Source organism: Lupinus angustifolius, chromosome LG20 (genome assembly GCF_001865875.1).
Source record: "Lupinus angustifolius cultivar Tanjil chromosome LG20, LupAngTanjil_v1.0, whole genome shotgun sequence".
NCBI classification, from domain to species: Eukaryota; Viridiplantae; Streptophyta; class Magnoliopsida; order Fabales; family Fabaceae; genus Lupinus; species Lupinus angustifolius.
Genome location: NC_032028.1, coordinates 19,207,736 through 19,221,152, shown reverse-complemented (window position 1 = coordinate 19,221,152; position 13,417 = coordinate 19,207,736). Strand labels below are relative to the sequence as shown.

Here is a 13,417-nt window from a genome sequence, read left to right as displayed (position 1 = left end):
CTACCATACACAAGGATTTAAAGAACAAATTGTGATGGGTCTTGGTTATTTAAGATTCCTCGTCGAGCTAGATTCATTTTTGTTGGGATACCATTCAAGGAAATTCTCCATACTAAACATCTCATCTTTAGCGGGACATTATAAGCCACAATCTTCTATAGAAACTATTGTCACTAGTATTTTCCTCCTTTTGGAGCACCTCATATGCGTTACGAACTAAGTAATGGCTTCCCTTATCATGAGTCCAAATCCACCTATCAATAGAGCCTTGTACAAGTTGTGTATTTCAAGAATTTGAAAGACTAGTTCCATACACCGTTTCTTCATTCTCCCAATGAGCTAATAATCTCATCTTTGTCTCGTGTGCCACCTGAAACAACTTAAAAAAAGAATTTAACAACCACAAACGTTTTTAATCCTAAAGCCTTTTATGTACCATCTTGCAACCATCTATGTAAACTTTCGTGAGAAATAACTTTTTCATGATTACTAAGAAACACATCATTCAAATGTGTTTCAAGTAGGAAATATTGTAGCTGCTACGTAGTCTCCTTCAAAGTTAGCTATATTTTTAAGAAATTGGCAATATCCTAATATGGATTGTCTTCACTTACGTATGAACAAAATCATAAACAAACAAAGAAAATATACTTGTGGCTTCATATTAGTCACTAGGTCGTTACAGCTCTTCCATCTGCCTTATATATCTCTCATTCAGCTCTCACTCCAACCACCCAAATTCAGCACACTTTGCTCTTTATACCCTCACTCCATTTTCACCATTCTTCATAAACTAAACAGTCCATATTAGGAAGTAAACTAATGCAAAATACCAACGCCATCAAGATAGACATAAGAAAAACCAAGTTAAATTCTTATTAATGTTTAAAATCAATTCTCTAGCCTCGAAGGAGGGTCATTTTTTAATGAAAGGTCGCACTCATTTTTCTTTTGTCCTACTTCAACTCTCTTCTTTTGTTATTCTAACACTTCTTTAAAATCAATCCTTTTGAAAGAGATTAATGAAATCTTCTTAGTTTTATGTACAGTAGGAATTGCATGTTGAATGTCCAATAATGTCTTATCGAGGATATGTATACGTTCAAAGGGTTTAGTAGAATGGGGATATAGGCTTATAGTTTAAGGATAGAGGGGTGTTTGTGTGTATTGTAGAGCAAAGGGTAATATTATTAGGAATGAAAGGATCCTTAGGTGTGAGAAAAGGTGCATGGAGTAAGGAAGAAGATGACCTTCTAACAGCATGTGTGCAACAATACGGGGAAGGAAAATGGCACCTTGTGCCTAAACAAGCAGGTAACATTGCCCTTTTATGATAGTAATGACCATTGTCTAAATTACATTAGCAGTTTCATTGTGTTTACTGCAATTGAGAAAAGTTGTAGAAAAATATGCTTTATATGGCCACAATTGTAGTCATCAAACAATAAGAAAACTCCTAAAACTGCAATATTAGGAATAAGATTGCAATTGTGTAATATAATTTAAATTAGTGGTAATGATTATTAATGCTACTTTTATATATATATATATATATATATATATATTAAATGTTTACAACCATAAAATTAATAATTTAAGTAAGAGCATGGAACATAATATACCAAATGCTTAGTAACATTTATATTTGTAGGTTTGAACAGATGTCGCAAAAGCTGTAGACTACGATGGTTGAATTATCTAAAGCCAAATATCAATCGCGGGGAGTTTACTCAAGACGAAGTTGATTTGATGTTAAGATTGCACAAACTTTTAGGAAACAGGTTTACTTTCACATACTCATGTTACTATTCATGTATATGCAATTACATTCTCATTATACTTGTTTTTGTCAATATAGTATTAAGAATTTTTTGATACTATCAAGGATATTCCTTCACATTTTATTAAGAATTTATAGAAAGAGAGATATAAGAAGAGATATGATAAATAAAAGAAAAGTATAAATGGTAGTTAGGGAAAAATTGTAGTGTGATAAAAATTGATGATGCTAACATTTCCCAATTATTTTATCTAGGCCATTATGATTTTAAAAAATTTAATATGTATATATCGATAGTCAATTACATAACCTCTCTAGGACATGTATTTTTCAATATTTTTTCCTCCCCATTTCCTTTTATTAATTCTCTCACTCAAACCCCATTTATATTTTAACTTAAAAAATGTCATATTTACTCTTTCTAAATTTGTTTATTCAATTGTTAGTTGACTATTTTTTTAATTAATAAATTTAGTGGGATCATTATATTCTTTAGGTGCATTACTCTCAATTTTATTATCTATTTTTTGTCTTTATAATTTATAATTTTCCTTAAAAAATTTGTTTCGTCAATCTTAAACATACATTATTTTGATTCTTTATTTAAGAGGATAGAAAATCGACTTTATATTCAAAAATTTATTTTTACGAGTTTAAAAGGCATATAATATTTATAAGAGATAATAAATTTATTTGTGCTTACGAGTATTTGGAATTTCTTGATAGATTTGTTACTTTAAAACTTTCATATGTTCCTCGAAATTTAAACATGACAAAATACTTCATTCTTATATAAATTTGTATATACATTAATGATTATGGCCAAGATCTGCCATTGTCAACACTATAAGTGCTTTTACACTGTCGATATATCATTTACTAATCATATGTTAATTAATATGAACTCTCAAATATAAGTATTACAACAGATAATGTGCTAACAGTATAAAAAACTTTAAATATTATTCTTCATTCTCAGCTTCTACACTACTTTATTAGGTAAGAATGGGTTGGAGAAATAAGAGTTAGATGTCTTATTCGCTACGTCACATTTAGTGTTACAACTTTTTGAAAAGAAAGATGAAATGTTTTTTTTAATAAGCAAAAATATATTAACCAGAGTACATGTTATTCAAAACCCATAAAAAATCCAATTACAATAAATCCTTCACCGTGAAACTCTACTTTCCTAAGACACAAAAAGAGCATTTAAGCATGTCGATCTCCGACTAAAAATTAAGATCAAATTATGTCTTCCCTAAATGGTGTATAAATCATTTCTCTTAATTATACTCATTCAATCTTTTAATTCATTCAATATATTAATTCTTCATTTTATTCTTAAAAAAAATGAAAAATACACAAAGCGGATAACCAAACTCAAGAGGTAACCTTTCTCAACAATTTCTATATGGAAAACGGTAGTTGCATATCAGTTTATGTGCATCATTCTTATATCACTTATTTTTTTGTTTATTCAACAAGAAAACCATACCCTCAAATATATTTACTCTGTCTACCTTTTATTTATGAAGCAAGCAAAGTCTCCAGATAATGTATTAAAAAGTAATATATAAATCATTTTTCGTATGTTACCGTTATAGTTAATATTTTTGGAACCTTTAGTTATATAAAATTGTATTCATATCATTTATAATATTCTAATACATTTATGGATCACTCAATATGACTTGAACCTATAATCTCGGGTGCTGAATTCGGCATTGTATGCAGGTGGTCTCTCATTGCTGGAAGACTTCCGGGAAGGACACCTAATGATCTGAAAAACTATTGGAATACTTACATCCGAAAGAAGCTATCCTCTCATAAGGAAGATGTTAATACAAGTCCAAAGGAAACTGTCATGGAACCTCATGTTGTGATAAAGCCTCAACCTAGAACTATCTCAAAAACTTGGCTATGTGTGAGAGGGAAATCGATTAGAGAAGATAAGAGTGGGAACAAAAAGTGCACTACTAGTGAAGCATGTGTTGCTGCTTCATCTAAGTGCAATAATAATTGTTGGGAGACTTTGGTGGAAGACAAGGGAAGCATTGATGAGAACAACACAAATTTTTTGGGTGAGAGAGAAAAGACACTCATTAAAGACTTTAATTGCAGTGAGGAGCTTTCTTTCATCCACAACAACAGAAATTGAAGATTTTATTACTGAAGGTCAAAGTTGGAGTAATATTCTTTATATCGAATGTTAGGATCCATCATCTTAAATGATTGATGGACTTCTTCATACATGTATATATATATATATGACATATATATGGCATGCATATATATAATATAATATGACATAGGCATGTCATGTATAATCTTTAGGTAAATGCAAATATATATATATAATATAAGATGATATCATTGTGAGAAAATGTCAAATGTAGGGGTTAGACATGCAACTTGTGGTTATATTTCTGTATGAGTGATGTTGTATTTATATTTAATTTTTAAATCCAATATATATGTCCTACCCTTCTTAGTAAGAAAAAAAGACATAAGTATAATGCAATTATATATTCCCCCATTTCTTATTTGTAGCAAAAAAATGTAGGAGTACATGTTGTCCATATATTTCATGACTCTCCTCACTTGCTAAAAAGAAAGTTGTATGATGTACCCCATGTGTACGTAAGACACAAGAAATATATCATCTTTTTTCTTATCAATATAAATTGGGTCTCCACTACTTTAAATAAAGTAACCCAAGTAAAATTTATCTTTACACTTGTTGTCTCTATACATCACATAATTTGACAAGAATTACAATCCTAAGGCTCACTTCATTATAGGAAGAAACTTAGGTAACTTATTTTTATCACAGGTTACCCTAAACTATATGACAAATATCAATATATTATGAAACTCCATATATTATAGTATGGTTAAATCGCCTCATGATATGGTTATTACCCTAAGTGACATGCATTTTGCATTATGACTCACCTATTCATCCAATTATAATCCATTCAACCATGCATAAATGCATTCAAAATATACTATTTAAGCATTCATTCACTTATTCAACCATCCATACTTGCATTTAAAAAGAAATTAAAAATATTTATAGTCATCAACTTATTCACTCATTCATGCATTCATAAAAAAAAAATAGATCATTCAAACTCCCCAGTATTGTCTAAAAAGCCAAAATAAATCATTGCATACATCTTCAAATATAGTATTTAATAGCTAACCTATGCACTCCAAATCATATGCATCATAGATTCCACTTTTCAAGTAGGCTAGTCCATATCGTCCATACATCCTTAAATAAGTCAAATACTCCTTAAAATGCATGTCATGTACTTTTGAAGTGGAATGTGATTAAGGTTAATATTTCATGCATGTGAGTACTCCATTTTGTCCAACCTATTTTTCCATTTTTTACAAAAAAAAAGTAATAATAAAATTCAAAATAACAAAAAATAAGAAATAAACATTTTGCTCAATTTTTTATTTTATTGATTCAAATAATTATTTTTTATCAATTTGTGAGTATAATAAGTTTTGGGATTATATAGATTCAAAATAATTTTTGAAGCTGAATAAAATATTTTTTACCCTAGTAGAGACTTTTTGTTATCATTCCATGAAAAAACAATTTATCGCAAATAATAGATAAAAATAATACTTATAAATATTTGTCTAATGAATAAAAAAATTATTTATAAATATATTAATTCTCTTTTAATTAAATAATAATTTCTTGAATATAAATAATTTAATAAATTTATTTGGATATATAATAGTCGGGCTATGATTCATGGTGTAACTTACTTTCTACGACTCAAGAAGCAATTGTATTTATTAGTACTTTTTTTACTACTTATCTAAGTGCGAAGTCGGTTAACAATTAATGTAGTCTCCTTTAAAATTAATTTTGTGTTTAAATAATTTTTAATATATATATATATATATATATATTATAGACTTTAATTAATTATTTTGGGAATCTAATATTAGAATTATAACTAGTGTCATATTTCACTTTATGCTTCAAGATGAGAAACAATTATGGTCTATAATAATACTTCTGCTATTTATCAAAGTAGAAAGTTAGATAATGACTCATGTTGTTTCTTCTACTATTAATTTGACTTTGATATTTAATGTAAATCAACTCATCATTTCATATTTAATGAAGAATTATTTTTTCTTAATTTCTCTATTATATCTAAGGATACATAGAAAAATATATACTCTTGCTAACACCCTAATGAAAAATATAATATTCATTTGAGCTAAAATAAATTAAGGGTGTAATTAGCCCTTGCAATTAGTGAGTATATCTTTTTAATACAACGAACAAGATACTAAAACTTTCATCTACTCATAATTAACTTTTGAGGTCGAAACTCTTGTTCAAAGATCATAGTTTTAAATTTAGGCATAAAAGAGAGTTTTCTAAGTTGGGTGTCCAATAATATGGGAGAGGTTAGAATTATATTATCACTCTTCCTAAGTCAGATATCCAATCATCCAACGGGAACCATGTTGTGACAACATATTTCAATTATAGGATGCATTTCAATCTATGTAACATGGATTAAAATAATAAAGTGGTTCACTTCATACACCTCATGCATAAAAAAAATCATTTATATACATTTCATGACTCATTTCTATAACAGCCAACATAAGTGCAATATTGTTTTTAAGAACACTTTGATCCACTCCAATCATATTCACACAAAAACTAAATATAACCCAAATTACATTATTTTAATATTAGTTTTAAAAATACCCATAACATTTACATATAAATAACCCAAATAAAATTAATTCATGATTAAAATAAAATGTAACATTTAGCATTGATCAAAATAATAAAGTGGATCACTTTATGCACCTCATACATAAAAAATTCATTTTCTATACTTTCCTGATTCATTGCTAAGGGCCCTCATAAGTTGATGATTTGTTTTTGTTAGGTATCAGTGGTCTAGAAACACCTAGAAGGGGGGTTGAATAGGTGTAGCGGTTAAAAATTACCACTTTTTTACAACAACCCAACTGCTGGAAAAACAGTCTAGTTAATCGATTAATAGAAGGGTTTAATCGATTAGCACAGTTACAGAGCAGATTAACATAACAAGCAAATTGCACGACAATTAAGATACACTTTAAACAGATATATTTCAGATATTTTTGCATACAAGTGTTAACTATATAGCATTAAACAGATATCCAAATTCTCAAGTATATATCCAGTGTATCAATGCTAGAAACAAAAGAAAGATAAAGAAAGAAAGAAAGAACAGTGAAAAAAGGATTTTTATCCTGGTTCATTTGCTGTCCACTGCAAACTACATCCAGAACTCCCCTTCTGGATCAGAGAGATTTTCTTTCTTCACAATATTGAATTAAGATACAGTTACCAATTCAATTTACAAGCACAAGAGATGCTCCCCTCTTGAAATCTAGGATCTCTAAAACTTGGTTTGACTTCTACCCTTTCGCCTCTTGAGAAAACCTTTCTCGCGAACAAGCCCCAGCCAAGAATCTTATCCTCAAATCAAGACTTCCCTGCCTTGGTGAAGAACTTCAATCTCTGTGGTGATTTCACACCAAGAGACAAATCTAGACTACACAACACACGTTAAAATCAAGGTATTCTAAGCACATAAAGCCTAAGATATTACAATGTAAAGACTAACGATTAACCCTTATCCTAATCAGTTAAGCCATCAATATACAAGGGAGTTAATCAGTTTTCAGTATACAACAAGTTTCTTTCAATCAGAATCTAATGCATGATCATTTGAGCAATATCAAATGAATATGAAATTATGCAGAAACATAAAGCATGTTACAGAAACAAAATAACATAATCTCTCTTCTCACACATGCAACTCTCATGCAAAATAACAGTGAAAATACGAATGCAAATGCTCTCTAATACAGCCCTAAACAAATAGAATGAATGCTAATGAGTTCTGAGTAAAGCCTCATATTTATAGCATGGTGAATAAGTGGTTTAATTCGTTGCAAAAACAGTAAAACAGTTAAGCAGTTACAACAGTTGAAACAGATTTCAGTTATAACACAAAACAGACGCGTTAATCGATTAAGACTACCATTTAATCGATTAAGACTACCATTTAATCGATTAACGGACTCACAGAATGACATCCAAAACAATTAAAACAGAAACCACATATTCAACAAAAAATCAGTTACGTTAATCGATTAAGCTTACATGTTAATCGATTAACTTGAGCTTTTATGCATATGTTTCACAAGGCAAACTTCTCAAATGTTATGTGCAATATGGATACATGTTTTACCATTTATATTATGCTTAATATGCACAAATAACATGTATGATATATGCATGAACATACGATTAACTAGATGATTTATCTCATGAATAAGGTAGTACAATTATGATGGCTTAAGAGATTAGCATCTAGGTTCATCTAACCTATACTAACTTACTACGGCACGCATCTCAGACTACTTAGATTATAGACTCAATTTATCTCCTAGTCTAGATATGACTAAATGAGCATAAGGCATGTTGATTGTTGAGCCATCTTCAAGCTTTGTTAGAACCTTGTCTTCATCAAAATATAGGATAAGATATGCTAGTGTTATTCTTGACACTTTGCACTTTCAATCTCCCCCTTTTTGATGATGACAAACACTTCATCAAAAATCTTCAATTTGTTGATGGATAAGCTTGATGATGAATTTGCAGAATGCTTGTTAAAGGTTGTTTTTCGAATACCAAAGTTAAAGCGCATTGATTCTCTGTTTCATAAGCAAAAGTATGTACGGAAGCTGAATAGAAACAACCTGCGAAATGCTTTATACAACCTGCAAAATGTATGTAATGCAACAAGCAACCTTTCTCCCCCTTTTGACATTATCAAAAAGATAAGTATATTCAATTCTAGTCAAACTTTAGGAGAGTTATAAGGGTTATTAACAGACTGTAAGTAATCAGTTAAACCAGGGTAGATAACTCATTAATCAGCTGGAAGAAGCTTGAAAAAATGCATAGTTTTTACTTTTACTACATTTAATCGATTAACTAGTGTAGTTAATCGATTAATTGTACACCAGATAGCAGTAGAATACTTTGAATGGCATGAAAGGGTTATGCATAAGCAAATTTAGCATGGAATGATTACGCATTTGATAAATTTGAGTATTTTGCAGCAGGCACAATCATTCAACATTGTCACATATACCAATCATGATCAAGATCCATTACAAACAACGTAAAGTGCTATATGTAACATAATTAAAAATCAAGCATGAACGTAATAATTCGAAAATTTTAACATGTAAAACAGTAGTGCAGTAGTAGATTAGAGTTAGTTACAATCCAAAATGAAATGAAATAGCAATGCTAAGCAAAGACAAAATTCTCAAGAGGAAACAGGATCAACAATGTCCATTAACTAGGAAAGTATAATCTAAGGTTCTAAGGCTTCCTAACTAAGGATAAGATGGAGGATACAGGTTGTCAGGAGTCGACGAGCTACAACCACCCTTGATTAAGACACTCAACCTGTTGAGCTCAACACTCATTCTTCTGGTCTGAGAATCAGAAGTAGGCTGAATGAAATTCCACAAGGATTGATAATGGTTGTCAATGTACTCATTCTGACGCTCCTCAAAATGCTCCAAATCCGTATGATGCGAATCCTTAAGCGACTGAAAAATGAAGATCTATCTGATTATTCAAATGTTGTTCCATAGCATCCATATAAGCTTGTCCAAACACAGATTCCTGTTATGCGTGTTCTGAATTCTCCCCCTGAGTTGCAGCAAAAGGCTCTTGATTAATGTCTTGATCATTTTCGCCGGAAGGGTCAAGGTTCACATTGTTGTAGTCTTCTTGATATTGCCAAGTGTTGTCATACTTGTAGATGCCCATTTTGTGAATTAAACTCTCACTAATCAAGTGATCTTTGTCTGAGCAGTCCATCACAATAGTATCCGAGATGTCAATATGTAGATAATCAATCACTCGGGACACAAAGATACTATAAGGAAGCAGTTTTGATTGAGAGGTAGAGACGCGCTATACATGACCTTCAGAATTTCGTCAAGCCAATTTATCATGATGTCCTCCTTCACAGCAAACATAAACCTCAAGTCATTCAAGGTAGGTTGTGCATGATTTGTGTTTCTCTGAATTAAAATGTAGGCAATCAAGTAGTGCAGGAGCCTATTTTCTACCGACAGAGATCCAGCTTTAGTCAATTCGCCTTGTATGTAGAGTTGTGGTCTACGCAGGCACGACTTATACATTTCAACAGCATTGAAGGAGTGGTCATTTGCCCAGCCACAATCACTCAAACTAGCACTAGAAGCATCTAATCCACCCACATTCACAAAGATTTCTTCTGTAATTTCGAACAACTTTCCAACTATCATCGACCAATATTTCCAATTTTTATATCTAAAATTCGATTAAAACTCCCTAACTAGAGCAGGGTAAATGTTATCTTTTAGTTCCAAGAAGGGGACAACCCCTTGAGTTTGCAAACCAATCGGGAACTCGAAGTTTTGTTCCACAAGCCAATCCACATTAGCAAACTGAATGTATGTAGGTTTTATTCCCTGAAATTTCTGAAACCTTGTTTCTTGTAGAATTAGTGAATAATATGGGTCCCCACGGTCCTCCCTTGCTGGTTGAGAAGGCACGACTCTTGGAGCACGCGGTGGATGTATCACGATTGTTTTGATTCTTTTTCCACACCCTTTGTCCATAGCAATTAGAACTGAACCGTGATGAAGGTTTACAAGAAGGATTGTGGGAAACCTAGGTTAGGGTTTTCAGTTTGGGGAAAGTGGGTTTCTTGGGAATAGAAGATGAGGAAGGCGGTTAATGGAGTGGAAATGTAGTGGGGGAAATGGATTTGGGGCTAGGGTGAAGCTTAGGATAGTGTTGGACTTGTTCCTCTGAGATTGGAGAGAAAAGAGATGAATGAGGTTTTGAAAGCAATGTTAAAAAAACGCTACTGTTTCTTATATAAAGCTTTCGTTAATCGATTAACGGCTTGACTTAATCGATTAACTAATAGAAAAATAATAGGTTTTTAAAGAATTTGTCCAGGTAACCGATTAATGCATGGTCTTAATCGATTAACTGTATCAGATACAACATTTTGACTGTTTTTAAGCATGCAATGATTTCAAACTTTATTGGCTAAAAGGTTTTTAAGCAATCACAGGTATTTCAAATGTTTTTAGGCACATAATCATGATTTATACAAAAGGTCATAAGCATTTTAATCACCATGTTTGACACACTCAAAGAGATCATGCAAGACAATTAGAAAAGAAGAATTAATCAAGATATTTTTCATCAAGGATTCCTAGTTCTCTTCGAAGAACATAGAAAGTATCTCGTGAGAGGGGCTTGGTGAAAATATCTACTAGTTGTTTACAAGTTTCAACAAACTCTAATATGCAATCACCTTTTTGAACATGATCATGCAAGAAATGGTGTCTTATCTCAATATGCATTGTTCTAGAATGCAAAACGGGATTCTTGGAAAGGTTAATGGCACTCATTTTATCACACTTAATTGGGATCTTTTCTAATATGAGCTCAAAGTCCTTAAGTTGATGCTTCATCCAAAGGATTTGAGCGCAACACACGCCAGCGGCAATGTATTCCGCTTCAGCGGTGGACAAAGCAACACACACTTGCTTTTTGTTGTGTCATGCAACTAGGGAGCTGCCTAATAGGTGACAAGTCCCACTAGTGCTTTTACGATCCAACTTACACCCAGCGANCATATTTATTGATCCTTTTAGATATCTCATGATACGTTTTACAACAATAAAATGTGATTCTTTTGGCAAAGCTTGAAACCTAGCACACATATAGACGCTAAACATAATATCGGGGCGGCTAGCAGTTAAGTACAATAAGGAGCCAATTATCCCACGGTATTTGGTTACTTTAATCGCTTTTCCTTTTTCATCTTTGTCCAGATAACATGCAGATGCCATAGGTGTAGATGCGTCCTTACACTGCTCCATATCGAACTTCTTCAGTAGTTCCTTGCAGTACTTTGATTGATGTATGAAGTTGCCGCTTTTCATTTGTTTGATTTGAAGTCCAAGAAAGAAGGTCAGCTCTCTCATCATCGACATCTCAAACTCCCCCTGCATCAACTCAGAAAACTCCTTACAAAGGATGTCTTTTGTGGATCCGAAGATAATATCATCAACATATATTTGTACAAGTAAAACATGATTATTTGATCTACGGATGAAGAGAGTGGTGTCGACCAAACCTCTTTCAAACCCTTTTTCAAGTAGGAACGAACTCAATCTTTCGTACCAGGCTCTGGGAGCCTGTTTTAGGCTGTAGAGGGCCTTCTTGAGTTTATATACGTGGTTCGGGTCTTTGAAATTTTCAAACCCCGGTGGTTGGTCAACATACACTCCTCTTGAATATATCCATTTAAAAATGCACTTTTAACATCCATTTGAAATAGTTTAAAGTTCATGATTGATGCAAAAGACAAGAGCATCCTAATGGCCTCAAGTCTGGCTACAAGAGCGTAGGTCTCATCATAATCGATGCCCTCCTCCTGGTTGTAGCCCTTGGCCACTAAGCGAGCCTTATTTCTAATTATTAAGCCAAATTCATCTAGTTTATTACGAAACACCCATCTGGTGCCAATTATGGGATGATCTTTTGGTTTGGGGACCAAGTCCCATACATTATTTCGCTCGAACTAGTTTAGCTCTTCTTGCATAGCTATACCCCAGTGTACATCCTCAATGGCTTCATTGATGGTCTTTGGCTCTATTTGAGATACAAATGCAACGAAATTACAGAAATTACATAAAGAACTATGGGTTAACACCCCCGACTACGGGTGACCACTCCCGTAGATATATCACCTAGCACCTTATCGAGTGGATGATCCTTCTTTGTTTTCCATGCGATAGGCATATCCTGATGTTATTCTGCTACTGTTTGCTCCACTTCTTGTTGGATCCCACTCATGTCCTGGTTTGGCACCTCATCAAGTGTTCCTAAAATATCATCAGAAAACACCTTTCTCTTCTCTTTTGGAGAAGATTCGTCAAAATGCACATTAATAGACTCTTCTATGCCTTGCTATGTAATGAATATCCTAAGAATATGCCCTCATCAACTTTCGAGTCAAATTTTCCTAAAGTTCTTTTTCCATTATTTAAAATGAAACATTTCCACCCGAAAGCATGGAGATGAGCAATATTTGGTTTTCGACCTTTAAAAATTTCATAAGGTGTTTTTGAGGAAGTAGGTCGAAGTAGTATTCTATTCATTACATAACATGTTGTGTGAACTACATCAGCCCAGAAATATTTTGGGACCTTACTCTTATTTAGCATAGTCCTAGTGAGTTCCTGTAGAACTCTATTTTTCCTCTCAACAACTCCATTTTGTTGAGGGGTACGAGGAGCTGAGAACTGATACATAATACCATGCTTACTACAAAATTTATTAAATTTATTGTTTTCGAATTCACCACCATGGTCGGATCGAATGTAAATAATCTTTAGGTTAGACTGGTTTTGAATTTGCTTGGCTAGACATTTAAAAGATTTGTAGGCATCGCTCTTTGATGCTAAAAATAAAGTCCAAGTGAATCTAGAAAA

The 13,417-nt window shown here is 32.4% G+C and overlaps 1 protein-coding gene across 1 annotated transcript; it reads left to right on the top strand.

The window, feature by feature from the left end:
* LOC109335100 (transcription factor MYB90-like) lies at window positions 940–4,306 on the top strand. The gene is made up of 3 exons (XM_019571171.1): window positions 940–1,314; window positions 1,652–1,781; window positions 3,515–4,306. Exons 1-3 carry the CDS (start codon window positions 1,197–1,199, stop codon window positions 3,936–3,938), a joined length of 672 nt encoding a protein of 223 aa, XP_019426716.1. The 5' UTR covers window positions 940–1,196; the 3' UTR covers window positions 3,939–4,306.